General features: G+C 34.5%; 5 protein-coding genes across 6 annotated transcripts; 3 read left to right on the plus strand and 2 right to left on the minus strand.

Annotated features, from left to right (window-relative positions):
• The first annotated feature begins 124 nt into the window (after positions 1-124).
• On the plus strand, positions 125-4,528 carry LOC116768992 (zinc finger protein 236-like). Its single transcript, XM_032659951.2, has 3 exons — positions 125-1,377; positions 1,669-1,905; positions 2,506-4,528. The coding sequence occupies exons 1-3, from the start codon at positions 258-260 to the stop codon at positions 4,506-4,508; spliced, it is 3,360 nt and encodes a 1,119-aa protein (XP_032515842.2). The 5' UTR covers positions 125-257; the 3' UTR covers positions 4,509-4,528.
• A 42-nt stretch (positions 4,529-4,570) lies between these two features.
• On the minus strand, positions 4,571-5,540 carry LOC116769067 (uncharacterized). The gene is made up of 2 exons (XM_032660044.2): positions 5,161-5,540; positions 4,571-5,091 (listed from the first exon to the last, which is right to left on the minus strand). The coding sequence occupies exons 1-2, from the start codon at positions 5,390-5,392 to the stop codon at positions 4,736-4,738; spliced, it is 588 nt and encodes a 195-aa protein (XP_032515935.2). The 5' UTR covers positions 5,393-5,540; the 3' UTR covers positions 4,571-4,735.
• A 374-nt stretch (positions 5,541-5,914) lies between these two features.
• LOC116769068 (GDNF-inducible zinc finger protein 1) lies at positions 5,915-11,817 on the minus strand. Of its 2 annotated transcripts, none has more exons than XM_061528026.1 (7): positions 11,294-11,817; positions 10,897-11,021; positions 10,425-10,557; positions 9,820-9,984; positions 8,447-8,647; positions 7,716-8,300; positions 5,915-7,429 (listed from the first exon to the last, which is right to left on the minus strand). In XM_061528026.1, exons 1-6 carry the CDS (start codon positions 11,610-11,612, stop codon positions 7,723-7,725), a joined length of 1,521 nt encoding a protein of 506 aa, XP_061384010.1. In that variant the 5' UTR covers positions 11,613-11,817; the 3' UTR covers positions 5,915-7,429; positions 7,716-7,722. The 2 variants fall into 2 exon arrangements, with proteins under 2 accessions (XP_061384010.1, XP_032515937.1); XM_032660046.2 differs by having other exon boundaries at positions 7,724-8,300; positions 11,294-11,816.
• A 420-nt stretch (positions 11,818-12,237) lies between these two features.
• Positions 12,238-16,003, plus strand: LOC116769002 (elongin-B). The gene is made up of 5 exons (XM_032659973.2): positions 12,238-12,384; positions 12,498-12,591; positions 13,153-13,297; positions 13,885-13,987; positions 14,267-16,003. Exons 1-5 carry the CDS (start codon positions 12,382-12,384, stop codon positions 14,279-14,281), a joined length of 360 nt encoding a protein of 119 aa, XP_032515864.1. The 5' UTR covers positions 12,238-12,381; the 3' UTR covers positions 14,282-16,003.
• Positions 16,004-16,921: 918 nt separating this feature from the next.
• Positions 16,922-20,838, plus strand: LOC116768947 (protein Peter pan). Its single transcript, XM_032659879.2, has 10 exons — positions 16,922-17,239; positions 17,331-17,483; positions 17,745-17,915; positions 18,123-18,245; positions 18,727-18,788; positions 19,077-19,230; positions 19,479-19,579; positions 19,851-19,979; positions 20,195-20,292; positions 20,457-20,838. The coding sequence occupies exons 1-10, from the start codon at positions 17,054-17,056 to the stop codon at positions 20,810-20,812; spliced, it is 1,533 nt and encodes a 510-aa protein (XP_032515770.2). The 5' UTR covers positions 16,922-17,053; the 3' UTR covers positions 20,813-20,838.
• Positions 20,839-20,897: the final 59 nt, after the last annotated feature.

The following is a 20,897-nucleotide window of genomic DNA, read 5'->3' on the forward strand; positions in this document are numbered from 1 at the left end:
TTAGGTAATAAAAAGATATGTTTTAAAATCATTATTATAGTGAAAGTTATGTTCATTACCATAAAATTATAATTAAATTTTAGCCTCTCAATGTCTTATGTCACTTAACTGTCATAAGTCATTTCTTAACAAATATTAATATTTACAGCAGGAGCCAGCAAAACGATGAATAAAAATAAATATTTTTATAAATAAAAGTATCATTTTCTATAATCTCAACACTGATTTAAAGTAACTTATATTATAAATACTAAACGATGAACATAAACATGACAGCAGGTGAAAATGGGTCAGGAAAAGTAAATTCATCAATATCACAACTAAAGGAAAAAGTGATGTCTTATGAAGAGAAATCCGTCGGATCGACACCTTTTTTTAAATGTGAAGCCTGTCCTTATATGGCCCTTGCAGAAGACGATATTAAATTTCATTTATTCACTGCCCATCCTGATTTAGCAAAAAAAAATGGTCTAGCAGACAACATACAGATTACATGTCCTGGGTGCACGAGTGTTTTCGAAGCAGAAGAAACTCTCAGAACCCACCTTCGAAATCATCATAAAATGGGTATCAAGGATGTTAAAAAAATGGTCAAAAGTTTGGTCCAGATTGCTCTCAAAAATGCTAAACTCAAGAAAGAAGTAGTTTCAAATAACCCACTAATACAGTCCCAATCCAACATATCCGAAATGAAAATACCTCAAGTAATAGAAATCGTACCGGACAGACTCAATGTAAATAATGATCAACTTCCAAAGGGCGTTTCATTTATATCTGTGGAGGAGTTAAACAAGATGAGCACACCTAATTTTGAAAAAGTTGACCCCAAGGAGGTCATCCAGGAAGCCAGTATCAATATTGTGTATACAAATGATGTGTCTACACAATATGTTAATGTTTCTAATCACGGAGTATCAAGTTCTACTTGTAATTTAATTCCAGTAACGAGTGTGACACCTGATTTAATATCTTCAGTCCAGCCTCGTATACCCGTCGGTGATATAAACCCATCGCCACACAAAGAAGCTGACTCTTCACATATATCGTCAACAATAACAGAAAGTACTAGAAAATCAACATACACTAATAACCCGGAGGAAAAAGGCACTTTGTGCTCAATATCAAACTGTGTTGTTCGTCTAAAAGACCCTAACAATTTGGCCTATCATAGGAAGTGTCATCAAAATGGAAAACTGCAATGTCCAGAGTGCACCAAGAAGTATTCCTGGGTTCACCAACTACACATGCATCTGTGGAAGATACATGCCATAGACCTCGAACTGCCTACCTGTACTATATGCGGTTACAAAAACTATAAGCGCCACATACTGATCAATGTACACACAAAATGCCATGGAAAGAATAGGTCGTATACATGTAAGTAAAGTTAAAATTCATCAATATGAACAGCTCCTAAACCCGATTCCTCAGTGACATCACAATGTACACGCTTTACAAAGGCAATTCTATATTTCCTATGGGAATTTAATGTCCAGTATTGGCTTCACATTGCTTTAGTTTTAAATAAGTATTTATAGTAATATGTATAAGTATTATAAAGTTTTCATGAAACAGAAACAGAGACAAGACCAAAGACAAGACTCTTTTTTTTGTTCATAGAAGGGACGCAGCGGTAAGTTCTAATTCAAATGCAATGTTTCCATGCAGGTTCAATATGTCAGAAGAAATTTAAAACCTCGAACCAGTTGTCCAAGCACCGCATGATTCATAAGTGTAATGTCATCCATCAGTGCCAGATCTGCCAGCGTGAGTTCAACCTGGAACGCCACTTGAGAGAACACATGGCAGCTGTACATGACAAATTAAGACCTTTCAAATGTGGTCATTGCAGTTACATGGCCGCTAGGAAATGCGAGCTCAAACTACACCTCAGACTACACACAGGTGAAGATGCACAGTTTGTTAGTTTAATTTCTAAGACGTTTTTATGTATATTATAATAATTTTTGTGGTACTCCTTGTTCTGGCCCATCAGCGGAACCACATAAGATTCCCGTTGAAAATTCGAATGTATGTAAAATAGATGTATATATGAATTGCACTAACACTATTAACATTTAATAAGATCCCTTCTACATAGCGTCGGTGGTATATTTTGTAAACCGTATAATTTTCTCGCTTTTATAGATAAAGGGAAACTACAAACACCGCTATAAAGTATCAAAGTATAGAACTTAAATTAAACTAATATCTTTGGATATACTACGCGTGCTTTATTTTTTGTTAAAACTATATACTCCCGACGTTTCGGTTACTTTCAGCAACCGTGATCACGGGCAGACGAGATGTGAATGCTAAGTGTGTAGGTTTGACAAAAAGAAAGCACGCGTAGTATATCCGAAAAATATTAGTTTCATTTAAACGAATAAAACTCGCGGAAGTCTTAGATTTCGTTAAAGTATAGGACGTTTGCTGATCTTCATCCAGAGTTACGTTCAAACAGTGGCACAATACTTACAAGTATATAATAAATTTCCTTTCCAGGTGATAAGCCATATGCGTGTGATCAATGCGACTATTGCACGCGCGATCACAACTCGCTCAGACGGCACAAGTTGAAGCACTCCAACGAGGGTGTTTACAAATGTAAATACTGTCCCTATAGCGCCATACAGTCTACCGCCTTCGCCTCCCACATGATATCCAAACATCCCAACATGAACCTCGGCGATGTCCACTGCTGTCCGTTCTGCAGCTTCAAGTCCGTCAGCAGAAATAACTACGTTGTGCACCTGACGACGCACAGGGACAAAGAAGGCATTAAACTTCTCATCGACATAGCTAAGAGCGTGAAGAACAAGAAACGTAGTTGGACCATACCCAGCGAGGATACGGAGAAAAGCAATGTGACTAAAGAAGCCGATGAAAAGAAAGAGGATAAAAATTCATCAGACAATATGCCGATAGAAGTTTATGACTGTGATAGCTTACCGGAAACCGTCCCTCAGGAGTACCCCAAAAACTACTGCACTACGACATCCAGTGATACTCAGCAGTCCAATTTTAACAGCGAAGTTGTCACAGACTTGAGCAAAGAGGACAATAACTCGGATTACCTCATGCCCGAAGGTTACACCATACAAGACAGACATCAGTACAGTTCGCAACATCCCTTACAAATGTCGTACGAAACTCCGCAAAACAATCTGCATTTTTTAAATCCATCAGTCAGCCACGATCAGGGATTATTAGCTAACAGCATAGTCACTTCGAGCCATTCCCCTATAATCAACAGTATAAGCAATAATATCATGAACAATTTTCCCATACGATTGCCTCCGGCGCCGATTTCAGTACGCAACAACATAACCCTAAAACCGGTGGATAAAATTTCCCTTCCCGTCTCTAAAGCCACCGGACCTATAATAAAACCGATGCAGATCCTTCCCGTTCCGTCGTCGAGTAATTCGCCTTTCGATATACCCAACGAAATAGACGGAATGCCAAGAAAAAAACCTAAAATATCCGTCAAAAGCAATTTAATATTGAAGGGGCCCGATCAGGTGAACATGTTTCATTCACAACAGAAAATGGCCTTCAAGCGGCTGGAAGATAACGAGAGGTTCGGTTTAAGCGGTCCGGTCACATTCAACAACTTAATAACCACCCAGTTTATGCAACTGCAACCGGAGCCGACTTTAAGCGAGTCCCCCAACACTATCATGACATACCCTCAAGACAGCATGATGGTGGAATCAGCGACGACTCCGGTCGACAACGAAATCAACGACAACCCTCAGATCTTCTCGTTCAATCAACAGATGAACGCAAACACGCTGTCCATGATCCCGCCGCCGCAGAAGGTGCAGAACAACGACCCGAGCTACATCAAAATAGAAGCAACCATCAAACAGAACACACAGTCGCCGAGCTTGGAGAGGATGTGCAACGCGAACCTACTGAACAACCCGGCCATAAGCAGGGAATATAAAGCGTCGCCTCCGCTAGAGGACATACACAAAAACATGAGCGAGATAAAGAACGAGGTGAAATCGGACGCGTTCTACAACATGGCCATCACCAGCACGGCCGCCAACCCGCCGATAATAGACCAGTACATGATAGACAACATCATACCAGAACAGTATCCGGCTCACCTGGACCTGTCCACCGTAGTACTCTCCGAGGTCTCCAACCAGCAGAACGACGTCATAGAGATAGATGACAATTCCGACGACAACAAACTATTGAATCGCTTCGACATGAACTTCTCTCTGGAGTCGCTTTATCTGATGCAAAACGATTTCCACTTCCTCGAAAACGACCTCCCATCGAACATGGCCGAGGTGCCGGTTAACGAGATCAATAGGATGGTGACGGAAGTGCCGATCATAAACCAGAAGGATAATTTGGAGGTCGTCCAGGTGGAAGCCGCCAGTGAGAGCGCCAATTTCATTCAAGGCAAAAAAGACCCCATGATGAACACATCGGTCAGACCCTCGACGAATAAAATTAACGTTAAAAATATAGAGCTCATGAAAAATTAATACATTATTAAATATAAAAATATAGTTTTTTTTTAAATAGATAATCAATAATAACACTCCAATAATTTGTTGCTGTTTTTGTTATATCCATTACATTAAATGACGGACGAAATCTTGTAATCAGCTGTCGTTATTCCCCAATATTTTTAACTTAGTTTTTTGAAGTTTAGAAACACATTTGTGGGGATTCTTCGGGTTTGCAATAATTTTTTTTTCACTTCAGTCACTTAATCGCTTGCTCTACGATATATAGCTATAAAATCCTTCGTGTCGCCAACCTCCTGATGCACGTCCAAGGTCCAATCGGAGGGCATGTCTCCAAACGGTTTGGGGTCAGTATGTACTCCTTTACCTTCCGGTCCAATTATTATGACAATTCCACCCAGATATTCCTTTAAATATTGCTCGAAGGCTGGTCCGTTATTAAAGTAGCAGAACAATAAAGCCGTGTCTCTCCTTTGTAGCAGTCTTCTGGCGTCTTCGTCTAATTTGGTTGGAGTGAAGAGGAGGGGTATAAAAGTAGGAGGGGCGTATTTGCTTTGCCACCAAGCGCCATCTACTTCCAAACCATACACCTGGAGTCCTAAAAACTCAACAAATATACACTATAGGTCGAGAGATTCACAAATATAAAGTTTGATTGTTTGTATACCAGTCGCCGCTATGATCATCCACTCGAGAAGGCCACACCCACAGCCGATGCTTAAAATATTAGCGCACTTCGACTCGTCCATATATTTTTTTATAAACACAAAGTTTTCTTCCGTCGGATAAACCCATAACAATCTGTTTCTTCCCGGATGTTCCCGGTACGTTCTCACAATAGTCCTCCAATTACCATCTTCATACAGACGTCTTACCTCATCGATCATATTATCTTCCATTGATCAAAAATACAAAACAAAAAATTCGTGCTAAAATGTATAGTTATTATTAGAAATGCTTAAAGTAAATTATATAATATATATTAAAATTCTACTCCGTGACACCGCTAAATATAAACGCAACCCTGACAATAAGCCGGTCTAGCTTACATGACTCTTCAGCTCATCGATCTTGGATACACCAGGGCAGGACTGATATTTATAATAGTTCATGTGAAAAATACTCCTTAAAAAGCACCTTGAAATTCTTTTCACGTAAAAAGAATCTCCTATGCAAGACTATATTGTCTTTTGTTTAAAATACTAATTTATTAGCAGCAAAAAATACATATCACACCAGTTCAGACACAATACATCTCTGTTAATTTCCTATACTTTATAAAGAATAACTGGCGAACGCCCAATTGCCGGTGACCTCCGCATATTTTAAAATATATAAACTGCCGAGTGATAATAAGCAAGGTTAAGGTGGGAATACACTGATAAATCTTAGATGAACACAGACAAAAAATAAAATAGATATTTATAAATTCATTTTATTCGTATCAAAGTATTGCATGTTACAACGAACAGGACATTCGCTATAAATACAAAAATTAACAATATGTTATGTAAAACTATACACCATTATGTTAGAAGTAAAAATATGAGTGATTTTTCACTGTCTGACACGGTGGGTTCCGCGACACATCCGTGTGTCAAAAATAGTTTAGCTTAAACTTCGACACTTTTAATGTTGCATTAAAATGACTTTAAGAATAGAGAAAAGTCGTTTTGCTTCGCGACAATAATATATGGAATAATGCTGTTGTATTAAGCTCTTAAATAAACTTTGAGATCAATCTCGAGATCACAATCAGTCATCACTACATACTAAAATAATTTTGAACGTATCCAATGTATATATGTATCACAATTAATTTTTTTTTTTTTGGCAGACCAAGCTCGATCAAAGTACGGTTTATTTCAGATATTTTAATATAAAAATTATAGAAAAAAAAACACGACAGTACTATACGTAGATGCCAAATACATCGACTTGAGTAGGGACACTATAGTTCAAATTTCGATACGCCTGTAATATGATATCCTAGCCGCGACGGGTTCGTATCCCACTCGTGTCGATTAATCTTTTATTCCATATGTCCAGATATATTGTGCCATCGAGTTATCCGATACAGGAGACAATAAAGCCACGTACATTGTGACGCTATTCAGAGTCTGCGCCAACTCAGCCCGGCTCAGTTTTTAAACGTTACGTTTTAAATATTACAGTTACACATAATTTGTACGAATAATAAACGGTAACTGGTAGCGAGGAACGTCCGCTGGATTTCATCTCAATAATCAATTTACCAATACGTTATAATACAACGATAACTATCACCAATAATTACGATTTCCTTTAATGACTTAAAAGTACATAAAGTATCCACGAATGGCCCAGCCATCGAGTAACGACGAAATAATACATGTGACAATGTCCATTAATAATCATATATATAGAGATCAATGAAAAAGGTTTCCGTCCCTGGAGCCGGCGAAAAATTTTAGACTGTGGCCAAAAAATATAATAATAATGAAAGTAACAATCGGCTATCATCTAAACGTCTTGGACGCAAATTACGACTAACCTTCAATAATTTCTAGCTCAAGTATCAAAACTTACAGAATAAATATCGTTCATTTCAATGACTTAGAGGCACGTATCTCAATCACTCACCAGGTCGTCATCTTCTTACAAACATTACAATAGCATTATGATAACGTCGCCGCGTTAGACGGGATCTATTGAACATTTGTAAGAACTGACAATGATAATAAACATGTGTAATCCTAAGTCCGTTATCGAATAGCGCTCCCTACATATCCACGGTCGCCAACATCGGCGGCCAGCGACCCTTGGCGCCGAGCGTCAGTTCATCGTATAACCTAATCTATCGACATTACGGTTTTGTATATTGTATAAAAGTAAATCGTTCTAAACATCAGCAGTCGGGATCGCTTCGCCATCCAAATCAGCCTTAACATTTTCACCTGAAACATTAAATTATTTTTATAGACGATCTCCAAAACTACACAGTGAACAGTGATCTGTTCGTGTAAATGTTCTTTCACACATCCTCTCTATAAATATTTTGTTTGACAGAACGTATGCCTTCACTCGCATCCTCATACGTCAATCTTATAGTCTTTTTTACAATGTTTAGCTGATTCAATTTATAATATCCAATAAGACTGTTATTCACTGTGTATACAGGGGACTGTTTAAGTCCACGTTTTATGTGTAGTATAATGTGTAGTATTATGTGTAGTACCCTACTGACTCACTAATTGCTATCCTGTTCCATCTTCCTCCTCCAATGCATCTTGGGGTTCTGTATGACCTCGGCCGAGTCCTTCTCTATCTTCTCGTACAGTATCTTCTTGTATATCTCCATATTCTTGATGGGTGCTGCGGCCACGCTGTCCGGTAACAATCCTCTCTGAACGCTCCTGAACTTCTCCTGGTCTATGGGCGGTAGAGGTATTATGGCTTTCCTTATTTTATGGACATATTCGTTCTCTGGAGTAACGACCTTCTTCTCCTCGGGTTTCTTCTCGACTATGACGCTCTCCCTGGCGTTGTTCGCCTCTATGATCGACTTTTTGTCAACGACCTCGACGTCTATGTGTTTCTGGATGACTTCCTGAGGTAGAGGCGGTAATGGGTTGAGAATTTCTAGGCGTATCTTCTCGTGTATTTCATAGGCGTGGTGGGCTACGCTCTGGAGGGCGGTCAGATCGCATTCCAGAGCTGTGGCGGGGGCGCAGTTAGGGTGTGCATTGCGGATGTGCCGCTCTAAATTATCTTTGCGTCTGAAACGTCGCTCGTCAGGGCAGGCTTTGCAGCGGAACGGTTTAGAATCTGGAATCGAATGAGTTCATTAGACCAATTAAAGAAACAATTTTCATCTAACTGACACGCTGTCGCGAAATAAACTCGGTTTTTATTTCCACTACTTGTAATGAAATGCTTCCAATGATAGGAATAAATAATTCACTGTTTGTTACCTGAGTGAATGGCTGCGTGTCGTCTCATGTCCTTCCGGGAGTGGAAGGCCTTCCTGCAGCGGGGGCAGGCGTGAGCGCGAGGCCCCCCCGTGGTGGGCCCACCACCATTCCCCCTACCACCAGGACTACCACTACCAGGACCTTCGCAGCGATGAACACCAGACGCCTGAAGCTCCATTCCACACGACTTGCATGGTTTCTCTAAATAAATATATTACTACGGTTAGGAAAATATATTAATATCTGTTAATCAATCATTTTAAGTCGACATGTACAGAAGCAGGCTATAACGGTTGTGATATGTCAGAAATGAAAAACTATTTCCTACACCAACGTACTAATAGGTCGGTAAGCTCGTTTACGGTACACGGCTGAAAAGCAAAAATAGTCAGCTTTATCTTCCGTGTATAGATGCTCGAAACCGATAGATAAAAGTTCCAAAAGGAGAAAATTTAACAAAACTCTTATCTCGACCAAATTAATCATTTTCTACTCAGTGTTTCGGCAGTTGAGATTTCTGGTTCCTAGAAAAAGGAAAAACCTCTGTCAGTCCTCACAAATTCCTCTGGCCAAATCTAATTGGATATTAGCAAATACGTGAAAGGAGAAAGCAGTACTATATAATACAGGTCCAATCGCGTGTTGAAATCTACTGTCACATTTGGCCTGGTGTTGAAAAATCACCTTTGGGTTTTAGACACTTTCAGGAGACGCGCAAAAAAGTTTCTTGGTTAAACAGTGACGCCGTTTGGTTAAAACCCATCTAGTCAGCCAGGCTTAAGGAGTCAGCCTTTGGTATTCTATAGATGAAGCGTTTGTGAGTGTTCACAAGAATTGCAGACTCCTACATTCCTGTTCAAAGGACAACTAAATGTATGCTGGAACTCCATATTTTCTAGCATTTTGCATCCTGACGAAATTATACTCATCCTCATTTACACAAGGTAGCATTGGAAGAAATAACTTATGTCATTGTTTTCCGTCACTCACAAGTTTAGTGCTATCAAGGCAAGAGTGAACATGCTGTCACTGTGATATTGCGATCGCCACCTACAGCTTAATTTCCACCTAACTTCAGGCAAATAATAGTCAAACTCTACCCAGTTTTTGTAAAAAAAATACTGAATCAAATGATATTATATACAAACCATATTACAACAAATTTGTAAAACAATTAGGAATTGAAATTATAAAAAATAATACATTTGTATCAACGAAACTGTCGACACAGCTAAAAAAAGTTCGACCCTAGGACATAAACACTAGAAGTTTTAATAAATTAATATTTTTAGCCGAATAATATGATCTGTTTTTAGCTAAATTCATCCAACTTTGATAATATAACTATTATATAATATAATAAAAGTACTGACTGTGTTTATCGACATGTTTCTTATAGTTGGAGCTGTCTCTGAATCGCCTGCCGCATGTGTTACACGAGTACGGTCGTTCCTCGGTGTGTGTTCGAGCATGTTTTCTCAGCGAGGACATGTTGTTGAATGCTTTATTGCACTCGCTGCACGAGAAATTCTTCTCTTCTGTGAATTATAAAGGCATTAAAATCAATTATTTTTGTGTTTACCTAACTTGGGCTATCAGAATACAACTAGTTTACTTACAGTGAAAAGATGTGAGCAAAATAAAATTTATATTGACTATACAAACACATTTATATATGCACTGTTCGTTAAAATCTCAGATAATATGAGTTACTTGTTACATAGGCACATAATCAAAGCAATATAACATAGTTTAAAAATGAAAACAAATTACAAATATTCACATTTTTATAAAATTACAAGAATAACTAAAAATTTTGTTAGTCTGTGATAAATGTGCTATTATTTGTAGAAATAATATACATACATATATAATGAACTGATAAGCTTCACACATAAAAAACTAACTAAAAAATCTTTTCACATAATTCTAATAATATCTTAATGTTAAATAAATTATAAACAGAGTTACTACTAACTGGTATGTTTCAACTTGTGCCTCTTCAGCTTTGACATCTGATAGAAGCCTGCTCCGCATACATCACAGCCGTAAGAACGTTCCTGGCTGTGCACTCGAGTGTGGTATTTATAATGTGATAGGGATGCAAAGCTCTGAAATTATTCATCCTATATTAGTTTTTGCCTAAAATTGGGCTCAGAAAGAAATATTAGCAACACATAGACCATGTCATGCAATGTCATACACGATATATTGTTATGCCTGCAGTAACTAAGTGGAATCCCAGCATAATGACAAATGTCTTATTCCGACATCTACATAAACATAAGTCTAAACAAAATCTGTTAAATCGTTTATGCATGAACAAGTCCCAAACATCCATACATCTAAACTTAGATACGCACATATTTTGACAAATATAAAAAGTCATAGAAAAGGTTTTTTTAATTATCAACTAATTGTTATATACAAACTATTCTTTATGTACACACCTGCTTACAAAGTTGACAATTGTATGGTTTTTTCTGACCGTTGCAGTAAGCATGATATGACACCTGGCTTCGAGCATAAAATTTTTTCTTGCACACTGTACATGTATAACACTTTCTATCACCATCTGAAATAAATGAATTGAGAATATCATGCTATTTGCTATAATGAATTTCACTTAAACTGTACATAAAAGGGGACAATTTGGTAATTATGTGTTCATACTAACATAATGCAATATATACAAATGAAATTCTGACCATGTATGTCTTATTTATGTATTCTAAAACAAATGTGTTGAATTAAGTAATGATAGAGTCTTTTTAGGGTGAAGATGGAGTTAATGTAATAAGTGAGAAAGATTATAACAATGCTTTGTTATAAAAATACAAACATTACCCATTTCTATCCTAATGTGAGAGATTTCTAATTTTTTCTTAGAATTGGGGTCTACAATGTTTGCGTTATCCTCGTTAGAAGCATCTTCACAGGCTGCTGGTTCTTCGTAGCTTTCAACCGGCGTCAGCGGAGGATTCTGTTCTGAACTCTCGATTGTTTCAGGCTCACTAACGTTCTGCTTACAGGCGACACAACCTGATTTTTCTTGCAGAAGACAATCCATACACTTAACATGACCGCAACTCTCCGTTACTAAACGGTTGTCCGTCGAATTAACAGCCTTTTTATTGTAACAATTTACACAAACTTGGGTATTCATTTTTGCAACTTATATTTAGGTTATGACATATTATATTTACGCTATTCAGGCGTCCTTACATGTCAGAATTTTTATTATAGAGAAATATGCCTATAACATTAATGTTTACAAATAAATATTTACGTTCAGCAGTATATAAACATAACATTTTTAACAAATATACGAAAAGCGGACTAAAACTTAAGAGTACGTTCTAAATTCTAATGTCAGACGGTGACTTATACATTTAAAACCTGATATTTTAACCTCTTTAAATTTAATGTATGTAATTTATAAGATAAGAAAAAACAGCATTAGAGTTAAAAATATTTATATACATTTTGTAAATATTTTTTATTGTAAAAGTTTAAAATTATTTTTTGTAAGTATTTGACTTATAAAAGGAAGTATTCGAACGAAGGGAAGACGCTGATTGACAGGTAGAAGCACAATAAAAAGTATTAGCGTTCAATTAGTGCTCCATCGGTTATTCAGTTTTATTTCATTATAAAATTATAAAATATATTTCACAAATTATAAACTTAATCAGATATTGAGATAATACTATAATAATTATTGATTTTATATTTTAGAGAAACTCTAAATTTGAATGTATAAAATATAATATTGCGATTAGTCATCGCCAAAGAAAAACATCTATTTTTGCAGTCTGTGCAGTTAGTTGTCATTCAATATTTAATTTCGCTTCGTACTTTTGTAGTACGCCTTTAAGCGTTTTTTTGTATAAATTAACTAATAGTTTATAGTTTTTTTTAATTATAATATCAAAATGGTAAGGTTTTTATATTCCACGCTCGTAATTATTGCTTTTCCAAATTTATATTTACCAAACAGTGTGTACATTTAACTCTTATAGACGTAACCTCAAAGAAAATTTTGTTTTAGGATGTCTTTCTTATGATTAGGCGAAAAAAACTTACCATCTTTACGGATGCCAAAGATACAACAACTGTTTTGGAATTGAAGAAAATGATAGAGGGTATGTAGGATTTGTGCAATGTCCGAAAATTCTATTTTTAGTCACATAATAATGTCCGTCTGTAGAGTGCAGTTATTATTGTTTTTACAGCAATATTATATCCGACCTTATCAAGATATTTACATGATATTAAAAATTGTGACCTTTGTTCTCAATTCCATATGACACATAAGGTCAATAACCAGACAACAAAGATGTTATAAAATTTAATGAAAACTTTGCTATTTGCCAATATCTGTTTTATTAAAATAAAATAAACACTTCTTCAGGATACTAATTAAAGAAACTCCTCTGTGGCTTTGAACTAATATAATCTCTTTATATTAAAAATAGATATATCACTTCTCTATTTCATATGCAATATACTGTATTTACTAAAACTTGATTAACTCACTTTAAACACATATCATTATTTATTTCAGATGTTATTATATAATTAAGGTTAAAAATTTTGCTTTAAGTAATGTTATTTTTTTTTAAATATTCAAGAATATGTGTAGCTTTTATATCTGAAGTAATTCAGTGTTAAATAAGTTATCATAAATCATAAATAATTTACAGGCATCTTGAAAGTAGCTCCTCCGAGTCAAATGCTTTTTAACAAGGATAGTCAGCTCATGGACGATGACAAAACTCTGGCAGAGTACGGTCTTACTTCAGCCACTGCCAAAGCTCAATGCCCGGCACCAATTGGACTTGCTTTAAGGTAAATTAAATACAACAGAGGCTTTGCATTGAATACAACTTACATATCATCGGGCTTCGGAATGTATGTGGTTTTGTGAAATTTATTGTAGTCGTTGTAATTTGTTATTACCAAGTCATTCTACGGACTGTTTGTACTTTGTATGTTAGAGAGTAGTACACATAAAACATGGTAATTTGATACACTAATAAATTTCATTATTGATTATTTCAAAGACATGGATTCATTTGTCTTAGAAATGGTAATTTTGTAGAAGTTCAAAATAAGATATAATTTTTAATATTTATAATCTCGTAATTTTTATTTTTCAATAAATAAAACGTATATATTTTTATAAATTTTAATTCGTATACGCAACACACAATTATTTTATATTTAATTGAAGTGAAAATTGTTCTGTAGATAAGATAAAACTTATCTTCACTGCATGTTCATTGATTTCTATGACACTGTTGCAGTAACTTATCTTTGATTAACATTATCTACAGATTTTGCCTTTAGTTACTAATACTAAAATTGATTAAATAACATGTCTGTCGTCTAACAAAATTGTAGAATAATTTTTATCATGTCTTATTTTTCATTAGGAAAGAGAATGGTGAATTTGAGGCTCTAGAACTGACTCCGTACTCGTCTCCCCCGGACCTGCCTGATGTTATGAAATCCCAGGAGACAAATGGACAGGAACAGGTGAAAATATTTGTATTACATATATATGTTCTGTACAAGAAACTATTGTTATAATACTAATTGTTATAATATTTGTCATAAAACTAATTTTGTTGACTCCTGAATTAATAATCACGAAAATTTTAAAATTTATCATGGAAAAACAATTTGTATGCAAATATTCGAGTTTCTAAACGTCAACGTAACGCCATGGTCTCTAAACGTCATTTTAAAACTGACTTATGTTCTAAATACAGCTGTTATTTTCTCCACATACAAACAACATTAAATATGTTTCAGATGGATCAACACTAAACAACTCGGCAGCCAACATGGTAACATCAGCTCAGTGTCGGAATGATTTTCATACATTTGTTTTGAACGCGCCGCTAACGGACGGCGACTTTACTACTTTTGCATATGAACATGTTTCTTTAAAAAAAAAACGATTAATTCTAATTAACAGCTAGGTTATAAACAAATTGTATGGAGGGTGTCTAAGTTGTGGACCTATCGAGTTACACGGTCTGTTTAATTTAACTTCTTTCTTTAATCCCTCCGTCCGCATTATATTAATTTTTATGACGCTTCACACTAATGGTTTTTTTGTAGTTTGGTCTACATGGAATGCAGGTATATTTAATTCTAGTGTCTTTCAGACTTAACCGGGCAGGCAACTGGCTGCTAGTGGCAGAGTACAGTGAAATATAATGTTAAAGATGGCAACACTGTCAGTAGTGAGAGCTAGTGTCGTGATACTTGTATTTATTACAACAGATTGTTGTGATTCGTCTCTGTAATAGGTTATGTCACTTATTTGATTATTTTTTAGCGGGTAACGACAGTTTTTAATTAATTTCTCGTCTCGATCTGTATATGTTGACTTTTCAAATTACATGCTTATTGTTTAGTGCCTTCAAAGAATCAATCTCCCGTAATCTGTGAACTATATAGTACAAGTTAGTGTCTTTGTCTGTTTGTTAACATTGCTCGGTACTTCTTTTCCGCTTTTAGTTGATGGTATAGTGTGAAAGGATATAGTACACCCGATGATATTCACTAGTTTGGTATAATATTTTGCTGGACAAATGAGATGCCTTCATAGACTACAGTGGCACATATCCGTTGCAATAAAACTGTGCCCCAAAACGCGGAATTGCGTGAAGCGTTCGTCTGACATTAATTGTAACGCGTTATTTATCTGATGATAGTTTTTAGTATGGACTATAGTTAATAGCTAAATTAATAGGGTAATATAGGGGCTTTTATATTTTGGAATCCAGAATGTTCTGTAGACATTTTAGTTTGGATTCGTTTAAATGAATTTTAAATAACTAGTTCCTGAAAATTCGTGTTGAATTATTTTTTTTTTTTTCATTTTTTAAGTATTTGGAATTTTATATTTTTTATGTTCTAGCCTTTGTAAAGTTCTGTATGTTCATAGCGTATGTGAAAGTATGTAGTCTATCAACGCTTAGCACACGACAGATGGCGCTGTAAGATGTTTATACATTTTTTTCCTGTTTTGTTAACATCATTCGCATATGTTGTATATCACCATCCATTTGTAATTATAATTTTTTAATAATTTAATACTAAATTGTAGTGGCGTCAATTTGTGTGTTTAGCTAGATAGAAAAGAAAGTTAACGAATCATTTGTTACCAAATAGATTTATTTAGATTTTTTTTTTCTTAATAAATTACACATTGCACCGTAAAATAACTCTAGATTAAAAAATTATAAATATTGGCAAATATTCTAAAATTAATTTCAAGAGATAATCGTTATATTCTCTCTGGCTTGACATATTTGCTGGTTTTTTTTTTAACTGAATCAACATTCAAGGCAATAAAGAAATGTCCTAAGTAAGATATTGTATTTCTCTTCTAATACCCGTACATGATATGCGACTGCGAACAAAACATGTGACTACCAACAAATGTGACTTAAAATACTTAATGTGGCGTTTCTTTCATGTGCATTATGAAAAATCTTAAAATACCAGCGGAATTAAAGCTGTTTTCATTTGTTCAAAGTGTTTTATTTTTAACCTCTATACGTAAATTTTGTTACTACTGTTTATATGATATAGTTGAAAGAAAAAATGGTAACGAATAAATCTCTTGGGAACCCTAATTAGATGATAAGGCATTGAAAAAAATTGATATTAGTAGTGTGACTTGTCAAATTATAAAGGTATTTGATTAAGAGCAATATTTACCATTTTAAGAAGTCGTGGTGGCCTGGAGGTTAAAGGACCGCCTCATGCGTGAGGGCGCGGGTTCGAAACCTGGTAAGTACCAATTTGATTTTTCATAGTCATATGTACTTTCTAACAGTATTTAGACGCCATTGACGGGACGGTGAAGGAAAACATCGTGAGGAAACCTGGACTTATAATTTCAAATTATAAGTTTGAAATCGCCAACCCGTCTTGAGCAAGCGTGGCGATTAATGCTCAAACCTTCTCCATGCGAGAAGAGGCTTATGCTCAGCAGCGGGCTTCCGATAGGCTGATGATGATGATGATGATGAATATTTACCAACATTTCTTAGTCCTGAGAGAATTGTAATATTTATTAAAAAGCTATTGTTTTAACTTCTATACTGTATCTTTCATTAACCTTTATATAAATGAGAAATCTCAAAATTGTTACTAATATTTTAATTTCATAACACTTGAAAAATAAGGAACTGAGTTCATTTTGTTAAATGATTTTTAAAAGTTGCCTACGCGTATTCATCGACAGAATCAATACTTTATACCAATAGTGTGAAACCTTATTTATAAGTATTCATTATTTGAAAAATCAACCCCATGATATGATTACGTCATAATATTAATACATTTGAATATTTTCCAGTTTTTTAATTAAAACAAAATAGTATGTATTATCTGTGACTACATGTCATCTTATTTGGACAATGTCATTGACATTTGTCATATAATTAGTATTTAGTTTTGACTTCAAGAATGCAGCATGCGAACTAACCTGAAAATATCTTCTTTATAATAATATATTGTAATATATTAAAAAACTATATACAAATACAGTTAGTGGTTATTAAGTAAAAAAGTAGAAAGATGGGCAAACGTAAAGGGAAATGTGTTAAAAAGAATAATCAAACTAAAGAATCTTTGGAACCGGAACATTTGATAAAAGCACCACATTCATTTGTAATACATCGTGGAACATGTTCTAAAGATCTCACAGATTTAACAAAAGATTTTAGAAAGATAATGGAGCCATTTACTGCTTCACAATTAAAGGTAAATATTTCTCTACACATAACTTTTCGGGCGCTGTGATCGATGTCAAGTTGTGATAAGAATATTTACAATTGTTTGGTGTTTATTTTAGGAAAGAAAGAAAAATACCATAAAGGATTTCCTGTCAGTGTCGGGATATTTGCATGTATCTCACATGATGGTATTCACTGAGACAGAACTTGGTACATACATGAGACTTGCTCGACTGCCTAGAGGACCCACACTCACCTTTAGAGTACACAGTGTAAGTATCTTGATACACAAAGAGAGGATGTTAATTCTTATGTACAATAGAGAAAGAGATTTCCTATGTTCAAGCCCTGACACATTTATATACAAAGCTCGCTCAAAGATCCTAATTTACGAAAAACAAATTTTACATATATTTTATAAAAAAAAGAAACTAATTTAACAATAAATTCCAAATTCTTTAAGCAAATATTACTTAAATAATTTAAGATGCCACATTATTTTTTATTCTCCTTACCTTGTTGTCTCTTTACAGTACAGTCTAGCCCGTGATGTAATATCTTCTCTCCGGAAGCAATATGTGATCGAGAAAGCCTTCAAAAACGCACCCCTGATTGTTCTGAACAGTTTTTCAGGGGAGGGCATGCACATGAAGTTAATGGCCACAATGTTTCAGAATATGTTCCCTACAATCAACATTACCACTGTAAGTAATACAATAAACAGTAGGAATTGTGGCGATTTGAAATATGTGATGATATTCACAAGTTTGTATGTCAATAAACAAGCAAAGCCCGGCCCAGGTGTTCTGAGATAAATTTTACATTACATGAGAGATGTCTTTAGCTTATTACTCATAATGAATTTGTATCTATACTACGTGTTAATAGTGTACATAAGTGTTAATTTTCAGGTGAAACTAAAAAATATTAGACGATGTGTGTTGATGAACTATAATCCTACAACAAAATTAATAGATTTGAGACATTATGTTATCAGAGCGACACCTGTCGGACTAAACAAAGGAACTAAGAAGGTAATGCCCATAAGTACAGATTAGGTTGCATCTCAGCTTCATTGTCAAAGCAACTTAACTGTAAATGTTTTATATCAGAGGTTTATATTATATATATCAGGGCAAGTTCAAATTCTGCTTTTGTCAATTAATTTTTCATTCTATATTTTAGTAATAGCTCAACACTGCTTCAATTTTAATAACTTAATTACAAGTAAAATCGATTTTTAGTATTTCATTTATTATAGGTAATTAATAATAATAAATTAATAAATTTATTACTACTATTTTAAACTAATTAATTTGTTATTGAATTTAAAAAAGTAAATGTATATAATGAGATCTAAGATTTTCGCGAGTTTTATTCATTTAAATGAAACTAATATTTTTCATTCATTTACATGAAACTAATATTTTTAAAATCCGCGTAGTATATCCGAAAAATATTAGTTTCATTTAAATAAGTAAATGTATATGTTATTGCTAAATTATTATGTTACAGATGGTACAAGGGAAGATACCTAATTTGAACAAATGCAAGGACATGTCAGAATTTTTTGATAAGTAAGTTATATTTCTATGTTCAATCAAGCACGAACCATTTTAATTCTAAGGTGGCAACACCGAAAACTTTTATTTTGTAAATTAAACATAGTTTAAATTGGTTTGTGGTTTATATTTTAGTGATATTGTTGTATTGTTTTAAAACTACTCGATCGAGGGGCCGATAGATCAGAAAAACTTACAAATATGCTGTAAAAATTTGCATTATTTTTTAAAATTTTGTTTCTTATTCAACAATCCAATTACATTTATTGTTTGTTATTAAAAAGTGATTTCCGAAATTTCCAGGGCAGCTTTATTATCAGAGAGTGAATTTGAAGATGATGGTACGAACCAGGTTGTTTTGCCACAAAAGCTGTCGAACCGAGCTGCAGCGATGCACACCAAGTCGGCACTCAGACTTGTGGAGCTCGGACCAAGGATGTCATTGCAGCTTATAAAGGTTTAATTAAATTTTTAAAACTCTAAGAATTCTCTTCGAACTTAAATATTGCTTAAGTACAGTAATAGAGTCCTCGTCATTACGATCAGGTTTTCCAAACACGCGACCTAAATCGAAACAGCATAAGGCGGGGACTGCCTGTTTTATACTGTTTTACCATAGTAATAATTTGGATATTTGTTAATATGCAATTAAAATAAATGAATACATGTAATAATTAAGACAACTTATGTCCGAATATTTTCCAGGTTGAAGACGGCCTTATGGATGGGGAGGTTTTGTTCCATGAACTCGTAGAGAAAACGGAAGAGGAAAAGGCTCTGATTAAGAAGAAACGTGAAGAGAAACGGTTAATAATTTTTGTTTAATATATATTTTTAATCAAATTTAATTATTATATGTACAGTTTAGATGTGATTTTTCATGTTCAGCGTTACTTCCGGTAATGTCATACAAAATGGCTGAAGCCAATATTTAGAGTTTCCAAATACAAGCTGATACTTAAATGTTGCCATTACAAAGTTACAATGGTTATAATTAATTATAATTAGTCATAAAAACTATTCTAAGGATTACAGTATAATAAGTACAGTATTAAAATATAAAAATTTTATTTTTAGACGCTTGAAAGAGAAGAGAAAGGCACAGCAAGCGGAGAACATTAAACGGAAGGAGAAGGAAAAAGAAGAATTAAAACAAAAAGCTTTAGAGGGAATTAAAAAGAAACAGGAAATGACTGAAAATCAAAGGTGAATATGAAGATTTTTACACTGACAAAAAAATATAAACTGTTTGGTTAAATTATAAGCTAAGTAAAAAGGGAAATTATTTAAGTGTCTCTATCTGGTTGAATTTTAGTACAAGTTGTAGTTAATTGTTGGAAATAAATCTATTTGATAATTTTCTTTCCAGTTACTATTAATATATAGATATTCAAGGCTTGACAGTTTAAATGCTATTCCAGGTTAATGGAGCTGGCGGCTGCGGAGACTCAGGATAATGATCAGGATGAAGACGACGCGGATTATTATCGACAGGAAGTGGGAGAGGAACCGGAACAAGGTTTGTATGGGATGAACATCTGGATATTAGTTAATATTACTTTCATGAGTGTGCTTTCCGGAACTGAATATATAGAGTGGAGAAATATATCATATATATGTAGTTACTGTTTATAATATAACTATATATTTTGTCACTAAACTTTAAAGATAATTTACTTTCAGATCTATTCAGTCAAAATCCACCCAGGAAAAGGAAATCTGATGATGGAGAGGAAGCTAGGGGATTCAAGAAGATGAGATTGGATAAGAAATTAAAAAAGAAATATCAAAGTGGCCCCAACAAAGTACAGGATAAGGATGGTAAGAGAAAGTTTAATCAAAGAAAAGATGGTGAGGATTCGTACCAGAACAAAAACAACAGAAGGAAAAACTTCAATGACCAAGATAGAAACAAATTCAATAAAAACAGAAATAATCAAACTGACAGGAATAAGGTGTTTGGTGGAAAATTCAACAAGGCCAACAAACCTGGCAAGAAACAAAAAGGTGGCAAAGGAAAGGGAAAGGCCAGAAAATAATGTTATAAAATAAATTTTCACATTGACCCTTTGTCTTTTCATTGCGAGAATATATATAATAGCGGGTTTACATATAAAAAGTCAG

The sequence above is a fragment of the Danaus plexippus genome, chromosome 5 (assembly GCF_018135715.1).
Source record: "Danaus plexippus chromosome 5, MEX_DaPlex, whole genome shotgun sequence".
Taxonomy (NCBI): Eukaryota; Metazoa; Arthropoda; class Insecta; order Lepidoptera; family Nymphalidae; genus Danaus; species Danaus plexippus.